Raw genomic sequence first — 19300 nt, 5'->3', positions numbered from 1 at the left:
ACCTTCGAGTTTTCTGAGTACTGGCTTTAGTTTCATCACAGCAACATTTTCTCTTAACCCTTATGTGTAGGATTATGCCTGTCATGTAAATGTAAATTTAAATTTAAAATATATGAATTGGCTGCTCAGCAATGGAACATATTCTGTTTTACTTGTACATTTTCTTAAAAATGAACTCTGCAGAGAAGTAAGTCCTATGTGCTTTGCTCTTCCCAACCACATTGGATTGCCAGGGGGTAAAAGGGGTGGATTGGGGAGGGCATTAGGGAGAGATTTGTACTTCAAAGACTGAAGCAGGATCCCATCCCCTCAGAACCCAATTGCGCAGGACGCCTCCTTTCAAAATTACACACAGCTGAAGGTTCTTTTTAAAAATCAAGCACAGATATGAATACTATTATCTACCCAAATGTTTTACATGACTAGTCTCATTCCCAGCCCTTTCCTCCCATTCAGAATCACACTTACTATTGGGAAAACAGTTGAATCCAACCGTAAGGTAGTGGCTTAAAGCAGATAGCAAAGATTGTAACAGGCCATGACAGTTCTCACTCCCTGGGGCTCTCTTTCAATCGCTTTCAATTTCCTTTCAGGAGAGAGTTGGCCATTACTGGAGTTGGAGTGGGGGTGGAGTTAGACCGGAGAAGCCCAGAGCAGCCAGAGAACCTGGGTAACTCGTAACCTCCCTGCATAACCTCCGCAGCTCTCTGAGCTGAGAAATGAGAAAGTAGAGCAGAGAGGCTGCTCCAGGGACATGAAGGAGAAGAAGAGGTAGAGGAAATGGAAAATCAATATTCCATAGCTCTCATAGGCTACTCAAATAGAGGCGGGAAGAAAAAGCAAGTTAAAAGCAGGAGAGAGGAAAGATACAGAACAGAATGTTGTGATCTGAGCTCCTGCCACCCGAGATGAGGGATTCTAAAATGGTCAAGGGAGGTGGTCCTTGAGTGCAGTGAACTAGAGGCCCCCCAGGGTAAGGGTCTAGAATTTTAATGCCACTGAGTTACGCTGAGTGAGTGTGGCAAGGAGTGATCTGTATCTGAAGCAGACAGTCCTCTGAGTAGGTCTGGAGAGTCCTGTATTTTGGTGTTCTCAGGACTTAAGTGCACAATGAATGGAAGGAGAGGAGGTGGACCCCGAAGACAGGAGGTGATAACGGAAGCTGAGAGATGGTGTCCTCTGTAAATCAGTCATACCCTAATGCTGTCTTAGGGAAGCTGGCCACTGGGATTGGGACTATTAGCTTCCTCCACCCCCCATTCTCTCTCAGTGTGGGCAGAAGCCATTCTCCTGTCACGGAAGAGACAAGGAAGAGAACTTAAAGATTGGACTTGGCTGTCCCAGACCTGAGCTGGAAGATTGGTGGTTGAACCTAGAGAAAGTCTAATTTCAAAGATGATTAAACAAAATCTGTGAAGCAGATTTCCCACAATAAACTCAAAAACACACTTTCATGCCTGAAGGATTCTGAGCCTGCTGCTGAGTTGCAGCCAAGGGTCAGGAGAGGCATGCCCAGAGGCAAAAGGCTTTTCCTCCTCTCCTTTCCCCAAATTTGAATTAACCAGTTCCAGCATCCCACTTTAAGTCTCCAAACAAAGTCTCAGTCCCAGAACCATCACCCAAAAAGCCAACTACCTTCATTGGATCTTAAGAAAGAGGACATTACTATAATTTAACAAATTTGAAAGTGCAAAGCACGGGTCAGGTAGGGTGGAGGCACAGACGGGCAAAGCCTAGTGACTGCCTTCAAGGAATGACTGGCAGCTGGCATGGGGGTGGTAATATGATGAGACAGTCATGCACTAACTCTAAAGCAGGACAGAGGGGCATAAGAACTGACCGGAGGCTAGAGAGCCACAGAAGCAAAAGGAGGCCTCTGGCTTGGGAAATTGTCATGGAGGAGATGATACTTGAGCTGAGCCTGCCTACTTAACTTGGCTTCATACTTAACAGCCTCCAAGCTGATGCTCTAGACCTCAATAGGGAAGTTAACTGTGTCCATCTCAGCTCCTGGTGCTCCAGCAGGATGGAATCTCTAGTTCTTCTGCTCCAGGAGCTTTCTCTGCACATATGCCAACCACACCTTCCATCTAGGCTCTGTGTAAGAGCCAGCGCTCAGAATCCCCAGCATCCCTTCCATCTGGGTTTCCTGTGCAGCCACGGACAAGTGTACACTCTTCTACCCTCCCTTATCTCAGTGGTGAAACTTGGTCTATCCCTTTCTCAGTTCTGGGGCATCAGTGTTGACAAGGCTTCATGGTCCAAGGAGAGGAAAGAGTGATTTCAAAACCATCATGGTTTCTTTACTTGGTTCAAGTAAAAACAGGGAGGTTTGGAAACAGAGGAGACAGGACTCTGTTTCCCTTATGGAAACTCCCCTGATGATGAAGAGGAGAGAGTTGGGTTGTCCTGAAACACAGGCAGACATAGAAGAAGGGGAAGTCCCAGATAGGGACAGACACAGTTAACTGACTAGTAAGGCAAGAAGAAATGGGAATCTGAAGCTCTCTTGTTCTGAGATTCAGAGGCCTCTAGAGAGACTGAGACAATGAAGATGTAGGCCTTGGCCAGTGGAGGTGAGTGGTCAAGTGCAGCTGGATACACTGAAGCATGACCTGCTTCTTCCCGCCCACTCCCAAGTTAAACAGGTTGAAACCTTGGTGTCATCTTCCAGTATTTTATCCCCCATGACTAAGATGAGCCTATGTCCACCAACACCTTCTCTAAAGTAGCTCACATCTCGTGCTTCTTGCCTTTCCCACTGCTTTCAACCAAGTTCAGGCCCTCATCATTACAGGCCTGAACTGGCCCCTGTATCTGGTCTTCACCTCATCTCACACATCTTATACACTCTTGCCAGACTAATCTTCTAAAGAACAATTTGAGTATGTCAATGTATGTAATTAATGCTCTTCTTGTATATTTCTCCAACTAGACTGTGGGCCTTTCTCTGAGGCCAGGGCTATATCTTTTCCCTCTATTACTAGCATGTCATACAGACCTTTGCACATAGTACGTGTGTCTAGAGTAAACCTATGAATACCACGAACACACAAGTTTCTGATAATTAAATCAGTAGAGAAACTACACATTTACACCAAGTTTCAGGGTCTCACGAAAGTTGAGAGAAGTCTAAGCAACTTCCATTTTTGAAGCTGTCAGTCTATTAAAATCTGAAGAAATGACTAAAAGAATAATTCAAAAACATGAAGTTTTAAATGTTTACATCTAACCAATTCTCTACTCATAGAGTAATCACAATATTTAATCCTAGTGTATTACTTACTGGAGATGTGGCCAGTAATGGGACCCAAATTGAGTGTGATGATTGTCTTCTTCCAATTCTGTATTTCTGTGACTCTGTGGATTGTTTAGTTCAGAGACAAGATCAAAAAACTGTCAGGCTCTTAATGAATGTGAGACCTGGGACGAATGGCCTTCTGCCAGCCTCACACCATTATAAGCCCTACTCAGTTTATACCTTGGGCCCTTTGCCATTCTTGCCAGCAGAACACGAGAAAAGTGGCCCTACAGTGATGAATGTATTCTGTCAGTCATTCATGGAAAAAGTCTGCTATGTGTCAGGAGTTGCACTAGGGGTTACCCATATAGGGAGAAACAAAACGGATGTGGTCTTTGAGCTCACAGGACTCACAGTCTAGAGGGGGGTATAGGCAATAAACAGATAATCATTTAGTTAGAAATAGAGTTCAATCCCATGAAGAAGTGAAAGCCAGGCAACGTGTAAGAGAGTTAAGAGAGGGAGGGAGTGGAGGAAAGAGCACACACTTCAGAGAGGGTGGTCAGGGAGGCGTTTTGAGGAGGTAACATTTTAGCTGGGACATTAAGGCTGCAAAGGAGCCGGGCATGGCAAAAAAAAAAAAAAAAAAAGTAAAGCATTGTAGGCTGAGGGAACAGCATGTGTGAAGACCTCGAGGCGGGAAAGGGCCTGGGATACTAAAGGAACTAAGGAGAAGCTAGTGTAGCTGGAGTGTGATAAGCTTTTTCAGGCAAAGTCTCCTACTGAGTCCACATCAGCAGTGTCCTCTGGGGTTCTGCCACATGGTGGCCCTGAGCAGGAGGTAAGCCTGATAGCTGAGAGAAGCAGACTGTGGCAATAGGATGCAGGGCTGTAACAGGCCTGATAAGGAGTTGGCGGTGCGGTAATTGAAATTTTTATAAAACCAAAGTGTTACATAGGAAATTTGAGAAAGCTTAGGAAAACAGGTTGGACTTTCATCTTGGGACGTGAATCAGGAAATGGATTAGACAGCCTTTCAAGGTTCCTTCTATTTGGGGGATTTTCATGTATTTGGAGTAGAAACCCTTAAAATGTCCTGGTATTAAACAAAATCCACATTCCTAGGATATTAGGTCATTACACAAAAGGAGTTTCATCTAAATTCAAAAGAAATAACAGGAATTTTGGAGGATTCTAACAGTAATTGAGCTAATTAGAAGCAGAATTCCAATGTGCTTGATCTTAGAAGAACAACAGAAAATCATCCTGACCAGAAAGATTCTTAGAAGATGAAACAAAGCTCATCTTTAGGACATTCCAAAAGGCACTGGTGGGAGCCACACACACATCCCATCTTAAGAGGCTGGGTGAGGGTGAGATTCCAACGGAAATGCCATGACAGAAGCTATGCCAATCCCAGTGACAGTGGAGATGGCCTTAAATGGGAGTCTAAGCCTTATGCACTCTGGGCCTAGGAGGTATCCTGAGAACTTTGGGATGAGTGACAATGGCTGCAGAAGGGAAGCAGTAAGAAAGAAAGTGACAGAAGTGAGAAAGCAAGAAGCATAATAAGAAAGAAGGGAGAAGAAAGAATAACCAGAAGAGCAGACTGTTTAAAGCCATCTCAGCAAAGAGTACCTTCCCCTCCTCAAATATGGCATCAAAAATGTTACCTAAAAAAGAATGTTGAAAATGTTTTGGAGCCTGAAAGAAATTTGATTTGTTTTCCCATTTTGTCAGTAAAAGGTTGTGTGTGTGTGTGTGTGTGTGTGTGTGTGTGTGTGTGTTTATAATATAACAGAATCCCTAAAGAATTAGAAGACCATATACCACTGTTACTATGGTAAGACCATGAGTCAAAGATATGTATTTCCAGACATAACCCATAAAACTAGGTCAGGAGTAATTTACATAAGGATGTTTTAAATGCATAATGATGCAAATTATCAGTATTAGGTCAAATGCAGTTGGAAAGAGTTTAGTTTTTTTATGATAATTCAGATATTACTAAACTTGATTTTGGCCATCAGAAAAGATAATTTAATTACATGACTCCAAAACTAAAATAAACCTAAGGGTAAAATTCATTTTTCAGGGATAATTCCTTCACTCTCTTCTTTTTATTTTTTCTCCTTCTACCCAATTTCCACAAATCAGTGGTGAAGATATCTACAGTTATTATATTTAAATGAACTATATTTCTTGATATGCAGAGTACTTATATGGTCTTCTAGAATAAATATTGTGATAATTATAGTGACATGATTGCTACCAATTCATGAGAATTATAGCAGAGTCCTCAGATCCATAATCTAAGAAAAACAGTACTGTTGCCCTGTATGGATGGAACTTAGATCAGAAAAATTAACATGCAGAGTAAATCCGAAGAGATAATTTCAATGGTGACTCCATCTGAAAGGCTCTGGTTATTGAAGTGCTGAAAGGATTTTATTATGAGTCTGCACCATCGCAGAGACTCCACAGTGGCACTAAACAGAGCTCCAGTTATATTTAAGTCTTAAATCTGAAGAGAAATCCTAGTGATAAAATCTGAGGATTTCTTCTAAATCAAATGGCAAACAACCATCCATTTCCTTGCAGAGGAATATTTTAGGCTCAGCTCTCTGATTCAGAATTGGAAATGATGCTAAAATAGGTTTCTGAAAAAATTAAATTATAAACTGTCATATTCTATCCCACTTAATGTGAATGAGCAGAGCCTCTAGGATAAACTTGATTAACATAAAAAAAGGTAAAATCTTATTTCTGTTTCCAGAGAACAAATAAAAAAGATTTTTAAAAACTACCCCCCCACAACATTGTGCTCATACTTTCCAAATAACAGCACATGTTATTCCTCTGGCTATCACTCAAGTTAATATTTTCATTTTAAAGAAAGCTGCTTTCTGAGTTTCTTTTCCTGAAGTCTCTTAAGAAGAGAGAATTTTCATATACTGTGATTCAGAATTGGCTGTTTAACCTTAAAGCCACCTTTATGTAACATCTGGGTCTTGGGAGAGGCTAGTCTCAATGATAATGATGATGCTAATAGGAATACCGAAGGCAAAATGTTAGCTCACGTTCTGTACTTACCAGGTACAGGCCTGTGCAAAGCATGTGATGTGCACGCTATCATTTCATTCTTAAAACTACCTACACGTTCGTACTATCACTATTCCTCTCTTACAGAGGAGGAAATGGAAACATACAGAGGTAAAGTAATGTGTCCAATATCACACACGTAAATAAAGCCAGTTCCTTGACCCCCAGAGCCCTTGCCTTTTATCACTGCACTCTATTATTTCTCTACTGCTGAAGAGCATAAAGCATCCAGCCCACAGAAAGAGAATGACCAGGTCTGGGTACTCTACAGGCCTTTCACAGGCTAGAGATGAACGATGACCTCCAGACACTTTGTGGGTTCTAAGGGGAGCTTGTGTGTGACAGCAAGGCTAGGTCAGAGGCACAGGGAATAAACTCTATAGCACCAGGAGAGCAGCATGGAAAAGTGGTTAAAAACGCAGGCTCTGGTGTTGGTTGAACCAGAGTTCAAACCTTACCTTGGGTGTTTACCAAAATATGACTTTGTTACTTAATCTCCCTAACTTAAGTTTCTTCTTCTGTGAAATGAAAATGATAATAGGATCCGTCTTAGACAAAGTTGTGAGCTATAATAAAATCATGCACATAAAGTTCTTAGAGAGATAGTACTTGACATGGTAAGTCTCAGCAATGTTAACTGCTATTATTGTGGACTAAGTAGAGACTAAGCAGAGCTCAGCAACCTCACAGGAGGATAGGAAGCACTGAGTTTTCCCATATTCATGTCTCTGATACTGACTGGACATGTGAAAGGTTCCAGGTTCCTTGGCTAATCAATGCCATTGCAGCCAAGAGAGGGGAACATGGTGGTCCTTGCCTTGCATTCAGAAAGGAAGGGGGAATTACTGACCGAGCCGATGAGGTTGGCTCTGTGACTTGGCGCTGTACACGGACGCCATGGGTACAGTTCTCCTGGCCCCCCACCTGGGTGGAGAGGGGAATGTCAGGGGAGGTGTGGCTGATCTTCATGGAGGAGTCAGGGCAGGGTGTGGGAGGGTCTAGGAAGCCCTCACTGTTATCCTGCTCATTGGTCTCTGTGTCCGTGTAGTTAAGAGGCTCCTGGTTGTTGTCTTTGCTACAAGAGAACAGGCCTCGTTCTCGCCACGGAACCCAGCAGAGTTTCCAAGACACGAAGAGAGACACGCCAAAGAGGGCGAGGCCACAGGCAGTGACCACAAGGGTCAGCAGGCTCACTGAGATATCTGCAAAGAAGCAAAGATCAAAGGTCAGTGTGATTGCTCCTCCCATGCTCACCCATTGCACAGTGCAGGCAGAACAACCCTCTCACATTCATCCCTCGGGAGCCAGCTGTGGAGGGCAATGAGGGTTCAGACAGAAGCACAGAGAAGGTAACAGGCAGGCCATGTTTAGAAACAATAAACAGCCTGCTATAGCAAGAGACGGTACATTCAGGGGGACTAGGTATGCCCTGCAAGTCAACCAAGACCTTATCCCACAGCAACACAAATCATGGCTACTTTGTGAGTAGAGTGGTTTCAACTGTCCTTAAAAATTCCTCCATCATCTCAGAGAGCTGCAGAATATAATTTTGGGACAATTTAAGCAATAAGTATTTAAAACAAGAGAAACTAGAGTGCTTTTTTTTTTTCTATTTTTGATATCAACTTTTACGGGCCTATCCAAAATGAAGCTCAAGTCCTCTGAAGTCTCAAGAATACCCACCACCCAGTGGTCAGGTGCCAGGACCCAGAGCTGACTGTTACAGTCTGGTTTCTCCCTAGCAGACCTGGCACAAGTGTTCAAGGGCAAGTGGATTATTTAGAAAATGAAGAAAACACAGGTAGGGGAGTAGGGAAATAAGCCAGGGAAGGCAGCCTGAAAGGGAGCTTTATCAAGCCAGTTACCACCATGGGGGACTGTAGGTTAAGCCTGCTGAAAAGGCCACACACACCTCAGGCACCCTACTCCTGGGTCCAGGGACCTGGGCTATTTATAACATCAGCTCCTTTCAGTCACTGATTTGAGGGCAGCTCTCAAGGGGCATTTTCAACCTACAGTACAGGTGGCAAAGTAAGCTTCAGTGGCCAGAAAAATCCCACATGCAAGTAAATGAAAGGGCTGGCCTTTGGAGGTCAGCAGGCACGCACTTACATGGTAAGGGTGAGGGGACATGGCGGGACAACAACAGGATCTGCTACATGGACCACAGCCCTGTGGCCTCAGCCAGGGTCCAGGGCAGTGCAGTGTCCAGAGGCTGTGCTCCTAAGTCTCAGAACAAAGCCCAATCCATGCCAGGCTTCCACCCCACCCTACAGGAGAGCCAGGCAGGCTGAGGCATCAACCTGAAACTTGTTTCTGGCACTGTGATGGCTATAAACTCCTTACTTAAAAGGACATCTCTACCTGCCCTTACTGCCCTCCACTACACTCAGGAGCCTCAAAGATTCTCCCTAGGTTTTGCCTTTACTACCCATCATTAATATTTGCATTGTTTCAGCCAAAGTTTTCTGAATGTCCATTGTGTACCAGGGACTGTGCTATGCTTTGGAGATACAATGAAGAAGATGACAGACACATTTCATACCATCATAGACTTTAATTCTAGTGAAAGAGAAAATCAGGAATTAGTTATTTAATATTCACAGTTTCAACTATCCACAGCACACCAACGATCCGTGATATGAGAAGGCTTGTATTTCTGCCGAGGCATGTGTGTGAACCCCTCCTGCAAATCACTTACCCACTGAGTCAAGCTGACCACCTATGATACATGTGCTTTTCAACATGACTCTGAAGGTACTTGATCATTTTTATGAGATGATAAAACAGTTTCTTCATGAAAAATTGCTCTTGACAGAAAGCCAGCTGCCAGGGCTGGTGATGGATCTAATGTGCCTCCTCCATGCCTCCCAATCAATGTTTGCCTTTGTGGTGAAACGGTATTACATCTCTGTTTGAAAACACTGGGGTTCCAGTTTCAACATGGGTAACTGAGCTCAATTCTTTGCTACTTTTTTCTCCCCAAGTCCCACTGAAATGGGATAAGCAAACTATATAACAACGGAAAACAAAAAGAGGTACCACCAATCCATCAGTGAATCAGTAACACTGAGGAATTTCTGGAATTGTTTTAAAGAAAAAGCCAATCAGTGCTGAACATTTAACACAGGCAAATGAAGGGACACTGAAGGAAAAATAAAAATTAAAAATCCCAGGCACAGAGCAACAAAGGCAGGGATGGGGGACAGGGAGTAGAGTCAGAAGGGGCAGAGTAAAGAGCACTAGAAGCTACACCTCATAGAGCCCCAATATGAGGTAGGGGAGAGCATGGTTTGGCCACAGGGTCCACTTGGTTCTGACAGCTCACACAGTAGAGTGGAAAATTTATTGGCGCAAACTTCGACGATAGGCAGTAGTGCTGGAGGCAGGGGAAGGAGGAGACTGTCCCAGATAATCTGGCTGCCACAGAAAACATCTACCCCCACCCCCTCCAATGAAAGCTAAAACCAAAACAGGCTCCACAACACAGTGAAATCCCTTAATACGTTCTGTAATCCACACAGAGGCAAAACTCCTTCCTTACATCCTGTTAATCACTTCGGCATTGTCCTAACACAGACACTGCTAAGAGACCACCAGCAAAGGCTGGAGAAGGGGTATACCAGAAGGCAGTAGGGTTCAGGAGTATGATGTAATAATTATATTATTCACCAATTATTCACTCTCCTCCACTACAGTGCCCCCTCCAAGGGAGAAGTATAAATCCCAATGCCCTGACATTGGTCTTTGCCATGTGGCTTGTCCTAGTCAATGAAATATGAGTAGATATGGCCCATGCCACGTTGGACCAGAGGACTCTTGGGCTCCCACCGTCTGCTGTGAGAAGAGGTCTTAAATAAGGATTGATCTTTCAGCCTGCGTGCCACAATGGTATAGGCTCAAAGTCCAGAATAAGGAATAACTTAAACCCGACCCATAGATGGTGGCAGAACCGCAGCTGATCCATAGGTCTACGAGCAAAAACCTAAATATTTGATGTCTTAAGTCACTAAGATCTTGAAGGTATTTGTTACCATGGCAAAAAAGTTGACTAATAAACATGACCATATAATTTATTGTCCAAGGTTGGGCCACTATTAAGAGGGAAAAGTGGTAATATTGATAATCACATGGAACATCACATGTCCAGGGTAAACAAGGACATATGGTCACCCTGGATTTAGAATCCCACCTGAGGTCTGAACTCATCAGCTTGGTACAACAAGGCCTCTCGGGGTTTACTTGGCATAGACAATATTCTTAATAAATTAAAGCCTGGGCCCACTTTTGCTAGTAACTACAAGATACTCAAGAATGACTCCAGCTTGTTACCTGACTCCCAGCTCACACGCCCAAAAAACAGGTTGTTCACAAGTGCAGTCATGGGCGATCCATGAGAGCAGGGATCTTGTCGCTATCTCAGCACTGAATCTCAAGATCTAAAAGAGTGCCCGGCACACAGTAGGTGTGCAGTAAATGTTGGATGAAGCCCACCTGAGGAGCTCTGTAGCCAACTGCTATGTTTGCCATGAATTTTGTTGTGATCTGTAAACTCCAGGAGAGGCTAGTCAAAATCATAGTCATGACAGATTTTTGTGCATATCGTTATCATAGAAAATTTCTGGCAAATGGCAAGAGTGGCTTTTTCTTATTCACATAAAGGCATGATGTGGGTTAGCAGTGGGCCAGGGAACACCTGCCAGGAGAAACCAGTGGTGACCTACACAGCCACACCAACCACTAAGAGTCATCAGCAGGACTTCTGTTTGAAAATAGCTCAGTGTGTCCTCTAGACACTACATTTATACATTTCTCTCTTTTTTCCAAAAGAAATGCTAGAAAACTGTCGTGGAGTCACTAAGACCACACCTACCACCCACCTCACACCTACAACTGCAGGAAAGGGAGAGGGAGAATCCGCTTAGAATCACAAAATAGCTTTGTTTAGAAGAAGAGAAGTTATTTCTTAAGTTAGATGGTAGGTATTGATTGATGGTAGTAGGTAGTCTTATTGATCTTTATATGTCTTAAATCCATATACTCTTTGGCCTTTATGGTATATTTCATAACAAAAACTGAAAAAAAAATAGTGACATCAAAAAATTATTATTCTAAAGATAATTTTCCTAAAGAATAGGAAAGTGTAATTGGTCCTTTTGTCTAAGAGTCAAGAGAATAACCAGATGGTGATTCAGGGGTGAAAGGAGGCAAATGGCAACCCAGTTCTGATCCAGGTCCCTGCAGATGTTGCTGCTTGGGGGTGACCGTACATGAAACTACTCAGAGCTCCCGTGGAGAACATCCTTCCAGGCAAGATGTGGACTGGAATGCCCTGCACTCACGCCTGGTCACCAGAATGCTCTTCTACCAGCTATTAGCCCCGGCTGTAGGACATGACGTACTGCAGCAATATCCCAGGACACCACATACAAGACCCCACAACACTCTTAGATCCAACAGACGTTCCAGCTGGACATCTATCATTCTAAGGGACCCTTGCAAGCCTACAGACTTGTTATAGAATAACAAATCTTATTATCCAACGAGGGAAAAGCTTGAGCACCCATCACTGCACATGGACAGAGGAACAGTAGTTGCCCCCCTAAACTGTGAAGGGCCAGGAAGATCACATAAACCAACAATGATGGAAAAGTCATGGGACAAATGGGCCAAATCAGCAACTCAAAGAGGCTAACCGAGCTGAACCATCAGAACAAATGCCCTTGACATAAAACAAATTAATGCAATAGGCAAATTAATTCACATACTCAGTGAGATTTATAAAATAGTGGCTGAGACTAAGAAGTATGGCTGCAGCAGTACCCAGAAACAGACACCCTTGAGATCCCACCTGACCTAAGAAAAGGAGATGGTAGCCCTAGAATTCCACAGCCAGCCACACGGTTACAAGAGGACAAAAAGGCACTTTCAGAAGTCAATGACTCAGAAAATATACCACTCATGTACCTTTTCCTGCGTAAAACCTAAGAAAATTCTCCAAACAAATAAACATTTGTCAGAATAGAGAACCCAAGAAGGGAAGGACATAGTATGTAAAATGTATACTTACATACTATTTATCACAGGAATTAGTGATAAGCAAAGAAAACAGTAAAAAATGTATTAAATCTAAATAATTCCTGGTATGAAGTTTAACGTAACTGTTCTTAGAGCAAAGGGATGATAAGTATACACACACTTAAATTCCAACAATTTCAATAAAACATAGGGGACAGAAGAAGGAAGGAAGTAAAAACAAAGTAAATGTCCTATATTGTTAGCAGGGGAAGATTACAGATATTTCAACTTGATGTTGATAATGAAATACAGGTACAAATATGTATATAAAATATTTAAGGGGGACTTTGATCATAATGGCACAGCTGCATAGATATTTATATCCTCTCCTTCCTGAGATTCCCATTAAGTGATAAAAAAAATAAATAAAAAGTATAAGCCCACAAACACAAAGAGTACAGCACAAGATCATCAATAAACTAAGAAATTTTTCTGGAAGACAGTATGCTGATAGACGAGTGGTAGAGGATGCAGAAGGGGGACACACCTGAGGGGTAGGCAACCTGACCTACTGAACTCAGGCTCAGGACACAGACATTTCCAGCATGGTGGCAGCTAAGAATGAGATGTGGGACTACAAACATGGGCATGGATTGAAAATCTTCACCAAAATATAGTCCAATCTGTCTAGGGAAAAACCAAAGCAACTAGTGTGAGAATTAGTGCCCAAGAGTAGCATCCTCCATGTTCTTACAAAAAATGGAGCCCCTTGAATCCCCTTAAAGTAAATCTTGTCTGTTAAAATCTCACCCACAGATACACAGCCTCATAGTCAGCTTTTCTACTGCCTCCTTATTAAATATGACTAAGCTGCAAAAGAATCACCAGCCATGGAGGGAAATCTTACAGCAACCAGATCAACGTATAGAAGCAAAAAAAGATGTTCCCAGAGAAAAGAAGGATAAATCAGGGAGGAAACAAGAACTTTAAAAACATTTAATTCACAGAAAGTTTCCAGAAGGTATTCCATCCATAAAACCAGAGGAGACTACTAATAAATGGAATGGAGAATAAGACAGTATTCTTAGAAATAAAATAACATGATTGACAAAACAAACAAAAAAACTGACAGAAGGTAAAGTCAAGAAGTATCTACCTGAATGTGGACCAAAGATTCAGGAAATTTAAGCAAAAGATATGAGATACAGAGTATGCATCCAGGAGGTCTAACATCTAAGTTTTCCAGAAGGTTAGGACAGAGAAAATGAACGTAAAAATCATCAAAGAAAAATTCTTTTTTAACTCCCTAGAATTGAAGGACAAATTATAGGAGTCCACTGAGCACCCATAATAAAATAACCCAACAGTAGACACGTGGTTACAAAATTTCAAAACACAAAAATAGAGAAAGTCACAAAAGCTTAAAAGACAAGAATAATATAAACACAAAGAAATTAGAGCTATATTGGCGTTGGGCTTCTCAGAAAAAACACTAGATAATGGAATAATGCCTGAAAACTTGAGGAAAAATTACATTCAAGTTAGAATTCTATACCCAAACATACTATCAATGAAGTAAGAGGCCTGAAAAAGCCATTTTCAGGCTTACAAGAAGTCAGAGATTACTCTCCATGCACCTATAATAGGAAGTTACTTCAGGATGGTTTATGAGATTAAAATGAGACAGAAGAAGGACTTAGTGTACAGGAAACAAACTGCACTCTGATCAGACCAGTGAACTCCCTGTGGGAGAGCTGAGTGGCAGGCCTAGAGAGGCGCAGCCCAGCCTGGAGCAGGAAGACAGGGCTCTCAGAAGGAGGTCTCCTCAGAAAAAGATGATTTGGAAAGAAAGAAATGACACTATAGAGAGTTCAGTTTCTAATGATATCATTATTTATCTTCAAATAGTGTAAAAAAAAGAGAGAGAGAACGAAATTAGGAATCCTAGGAGGAAAAGTTTTTGATAAAAGGAAAAATAATCACAGTATACCTCCTGCTTCTATGCTAAATAAAATTTTACATTTATAATAACATACACACCATTTATTGATTTTCAACTCTTAGAACCAAGCAATAGACAAAGCATGGAAGATTTAAATATGGTTGTAGAACAGAATGTAAATCCAACTTTGCCAACTTAAAAATAATAGAAAAGATGTTAGAAATTAAGAGGTAGAAAGAAGAAGCTGAAAGAAAAATTACAGTTTGCCTTCTAAAATGAGGGGAAAAGACACACTGTCTATAGTTGATAGACAATATGTATATATTGATGTTTTCATGGTAAAAGTGTTTATTTTTACATTGAAAACCACGTGGAGATATAGCAAGTCATTTCTGTTGGGATGAAATTAGAGGGACTTTCCCTCCTAGACTGTTTTTACAAAGAGCAAGTATTAAGAAAAGAATGAAGAACACTTTTAAGCTACTGTAGTATGTAAAATACATATGGTTTAGTACATTCTAGTGCAGTTGGGTCTATAATCCCAAAACATTTCTGAATACAGTCCTTATTTAATCCTGCTCCGTGGTTTACAAGGAACAAATGAATGAAAATCATGACAATCATTACAACAACGATAATCTCAGTTCTCCAGCACAGTTTTCCTTCCAAGTCAAATCCATAAAAGACATCCATCCTTGTCTACTCATCTTTGTTCAGACTTCTTGGTTCATGAACAAAATATAAGGGGACTGACATAGGCTATCAACTTTTTAGTTTGCTAATACCAATGTTAAAACACACAACACATTTCATACAAGAAAGAATCTTTTAACACCAAAAACAAATAACATTCTCTTAAATTACTACATTGTGCTTTATGAATAAAACCACTGCACTGTCCTTATCTTGTCAATTTGCTTCAGACTTGCGAGAACCTTGTGAAGGATAAACAGGGGACCAGAGATTGGTAACCATTGTCCTAGTCCCACACATGTCAGCCTTGTCCCATCTCTACTTCTTAAGGCAACAAATATAACTCAGGGCAAAACATAGAAATGAATGACATATTTGGTACCCACCCCAGCCTTCCCATCCGGAGCTCTCCTCTTTCAACTGCCCTCCCAACCTCTTGTTGTCCCAGAGGACTGGGATTTCCAAAGGGAGTATATTGAAACTTAAGGATTTGGTGTCTCTCTCTAGTCATCTCATGGCCACAGGAAATCTGATGGTGATGACAGAGAGGAGCCAGTGCACCACTCAGGATTAATCAAATGTGGTTCTTCCAGGGCAGGCAAAGGAAACCTGGAATCACTACTGAGGTGGGAAGTGAAAAAGGACAGAGCTGGAAAAGTGGTGCTGAGCATTGAGACTGAGGTGGAGTGGGACCTAAAAACGAAGAGGAGACTCGTGGTCAGGAGCTGGGATAATAGGAACTGGTTTAAAAGACTGGTGCAAAATGAAGGAAGGCAAGTGGCTCAAGATCACTGATATGTTCACTTACATGTGACTTACCTTTCTTGCAAAAGGATTTGAGGCAGCTTTAAAAATACATACAGCATGACAGGATAAAATAAACTTTGTGGGGAAATCAGGGCCAAGAGAAATAAAAGGGAAATGAAGATTAAGTCAGGGGTCAGGTAAATAGCCAGAATGCATGTATGAGGTTTTGTAAAGTCGCCGGAGATGGCTACAGAACTGGGTCTCAACGCCCCACTTGTCATAGAAAAGAATGAAACCTAACCAATTACATGATTCAGCATCTAAAACACTACACCATGAAGAAAGATTTATGATACAAGGAACACTTGAACATTTGAAATGTAATGATATTGGAGATTATTGCTAATTATTTTAGATATGATAATTGTATTGTGGTTATGTTGTGTAGATACATATGGAAACATTCAAATGACATGATGTTTGGAATTTGCCTCAAATTATAGATGAAACAATGACCATGGGTTAATAATTGGTGAAACTTGAGAAGTATGTATGTGGAGTTCATGATATTATTCTTCTTTTGAATACGTTTGAAAATTTCCTAAACAAAAAGAAAAAATAAAACGTTTTGGCCGGGGAAAAATGTTGATCCCTGACTTCATTCTTGGATATTCTTATTTAATAGGTCTTGGGTGAAGGCCCTTAATCTTCACTTTTAACCAGCATCTCAGATCTCAGATTAATCTGATGCAGATCGTCTAAAGATAACACTGAGCAAACCTGATCAAGTAAATATATATATATATATACACACACACACACATACAGTGCTTATATGTCCATATAGTGTACATATATATAGTGTATATACGTACATATAGTGGTTCAGAACACAAGATGCTGTCCTAAACCTAAAACAATCGTGTCTTGGGGGCCAAATAAAAACACTGGGAAATTTAGTTAGACAATCAGGCGGTGGAGAACCTGAGGATATCACATGGTACCTTGCAGGGAAACTGGTAACGGAATTAGATAGAGGAAACAGGCAATACTAGATGGCTCTGGTGGTGAGATGTTCGGTGTTTCAGGGAATTGAACCAAAGGGGAAACACTGGATTAGAAGAAACCTTAGGGATCATCCACAATAGCTCATGTCAGAATTCCCTCATCAACAGTCCCTTCCATGTGACCACAAAGCCTTCATTTAAATTCATTCATTTTCTGTATTTTTTAAACTCATTACAAAGAACATATATTACTTTGAAATTTAAAAAGATAATAACAACAATAAAATTGTTGCACTCAAAAATCAAAGCATTCTGGAGTTATCTAGTGAAAGGAAACTTAGCTCCATACACACCTCAATAGCCCAGAGGGCATCCTCCAAATGGTGACCCTGAGGCATCTTGGATAAGAAGCAAGTAATAGATTTTAGGCTGAAATCAGATGTTTGGGTGTTTAAATGATGGAACTTAAGTTGTCTGGAAAATGCAATCTTGCAGAGACCTTGCTCTTTACTCTCTGTAGGCAACATAGCACAGTAGTTACAGACACAGGTTCTAGAATCACACAGTCATGGTCTGCAGCCCAACATCAGTTGTGTGGCCTAAGATCAATTCTCTGGATCTCGTTTCCTCATGGTAACGTTGGGTTAATAATAGTATTCACCTCCTGGGGTTGCAGTGCGTGCTTAGAAAGGTACTGGTGCTCAATAAATGTAAGTCATTGGTTTTTGTTTCTTCATGAGGTATCTCAGGATTCAGCTGCTCCATATCCAGACTTAGTCTTACTGCTAAGAAGTGGTCATCTTGCTTAGTAACTAGTGAGGCCTCCTGCAGCTTTATGAAATGGGCTGGCAACAAGCAAATATCAGGTGCCTAATAGCAGCTTATTGAGTTGAATTACTGAGGACTAGAGAAGGAGATCCTATTGAGCACCTGATGTTTACTGCAGACTAAACCAGGAGTACAAAATAAGTAACTAGTCCTTGCCTTCAAAGAACCGCTTGTCAAGAGAATTTCAGTAATGCTATCCACAATTCACAGAGTGCTACTGAAACCTAGAAGTGGAGGATACATAACCCAGTCTGGGATTCAGAGAAGGCTTCCCATAAAAAAGGAGTGAGCCAAGTCCTCCTTATAACCACTTCTCTTATATAAAGACCAAACCCAGGTCATTTGGCCACGTGGTCCAAAGACTGCATCAGGAGAAAAGGAAGGCCAGGACTTGTGTGTATGGCCACCCATGTTGCACAGGGCAGAACTCATTCAACTGTACAAGGTGGCCCTGGGAAAGAGCTTGCACGTTCCAAGGGCTCTAGGACCAGCCTTGCCATCTTTTATATTTTATGACCTTGGGTAAGTCACTGTCCCTCTGTGGTTTTCCTCATCTGTCATAAAGGGCCTGGATGTGGTTCTCCCATTCTACGGTTCTTGTGAAACTCCCAAATGACCTTGAGTTCACAGCAATGTTTGTATCTAGGGCTAAAACCATCATAATAATTCCCATTAGTGGCCACAAGCCAATGGGTGCTATCCAATTGGAAGCTATGTTTTAGGGCCATTCCTTCTTTTCATTCTTGTAACAGATATGATGTTCTCTTAGCACTGGCTCATGGCACAAATTACAAGGATTAAGGAGCATTAACTTGGGCCTGCAGGGGCCATACATTATTAAGGTACTGAGCCAGGTAAACAGAGCACTCTACTGCCTTAACTCTAAGAAGCCCGTGGACTAGTGAAATGAATTAGGGCGCGGAAATTGCAAATGGCATTACCTGCGTTTTCCTGTGATGGACATAAAGGAAGGAGCACATTTTCGTGTCTTTGGCCCTGAGATTCTTTCCTCAGAAGGCTGCCCAGATGATTCTGCCTGTGTTAACTAAGCAGCTGGCCTAAAATTAGCATTGAGAGAACACTTTCTGTTGCACCTTCTATTTGCAAAGTGCAGCCTCATCAGTGCGACCCACTCCTCTTCACACTGCCATCACCCCCTCTGCCTCAGCCAGATGGGGCAGGGGCTGCTGAAGTCACACTGTGGCTGGAGCTGCAAACACTCAGAGCTGGGTTTTACCTCTTGTGTCCATAATACTGGACTTCCCCATCCCGCCACACCTGAGCCTCTTGTCTGCCTAACATGAAGGCTCAGGAATTGCCATCAGGTTTGCTACTGGATTTCCAGTCCCTTTTTACTCTCTACAGAAATTATTTAACTGGAAAAAAAATCCACTTAAAATATTTTACCACCCACTATTGCTTCATTTAAAGTGCTTGTGAAATCTACAATGTTTTCTGTATCATGGGATTCTGGCCTGTGCAGAGTAAATGGAAACACTCAGATGTGCTAGGATTCTTGTGAAATAATAGAAAATCTGATGTGCAGGGTTTTAGACAATGCGGACTTTCTGCTTGAAAAGAACACCATGAAACAAAACTCAAGAACATGTGGGCACTGGGCACAGGCCGAAGAGGTCAGCAACCCTCCTTGGTGTGTCTGTGGGAAATGGGAGCTCCAGCTCACCCAGTAGAGGACGGGGATGGGAACTGGCAGACCTGGTG

General features: G+C 41.9%; 1 protein-coding gene across 2 annotated transcripts in view; it reads right to left on the bottom strand.

The window, feature by feature from the left end:
* SYT9 (synaptotagmin 9) overlaps positions 1-19300 on the bottom strand; it is a 181543-nt gene that overhangs the window by 122041 nt on the left and 40202 nt on the right. For both annotated transcript variants that reach the window (XR_011541594.1, XM_008514543.2), the window contains exon 2: positions 7194-7545. Coding sequence is in view for 1 of the 2 variants with exons in the window: in XM_008514543.2 (XP_008512765.1) it covers positions 7194-7545 (352 nt within the window). In the remaining variant the exon portion in view is untranslated. The remainder of the gene's footprint in view (positions 1-7193; positions 7546-19300) is intronic.

The sequence above is a fragment of the Equus przewalskii genome, chromosome 6 (assembly GCF_037783145.1).
Source record: "Equus przewalskii isolate Varuska chromosome 6, EquPr2, whole genome shotgun sequence".
In the NCBI taxonomy this organism is placed as follows: domain Eukaryota; kingdom Metazoa; phylum Chordata; class Mammalia; order Perissodactyla; family Equidae; genus Equus; species Equus przewalskii.
This window is presented reverse-complemented; position numbering and strand designations above follow the sequence as displayed.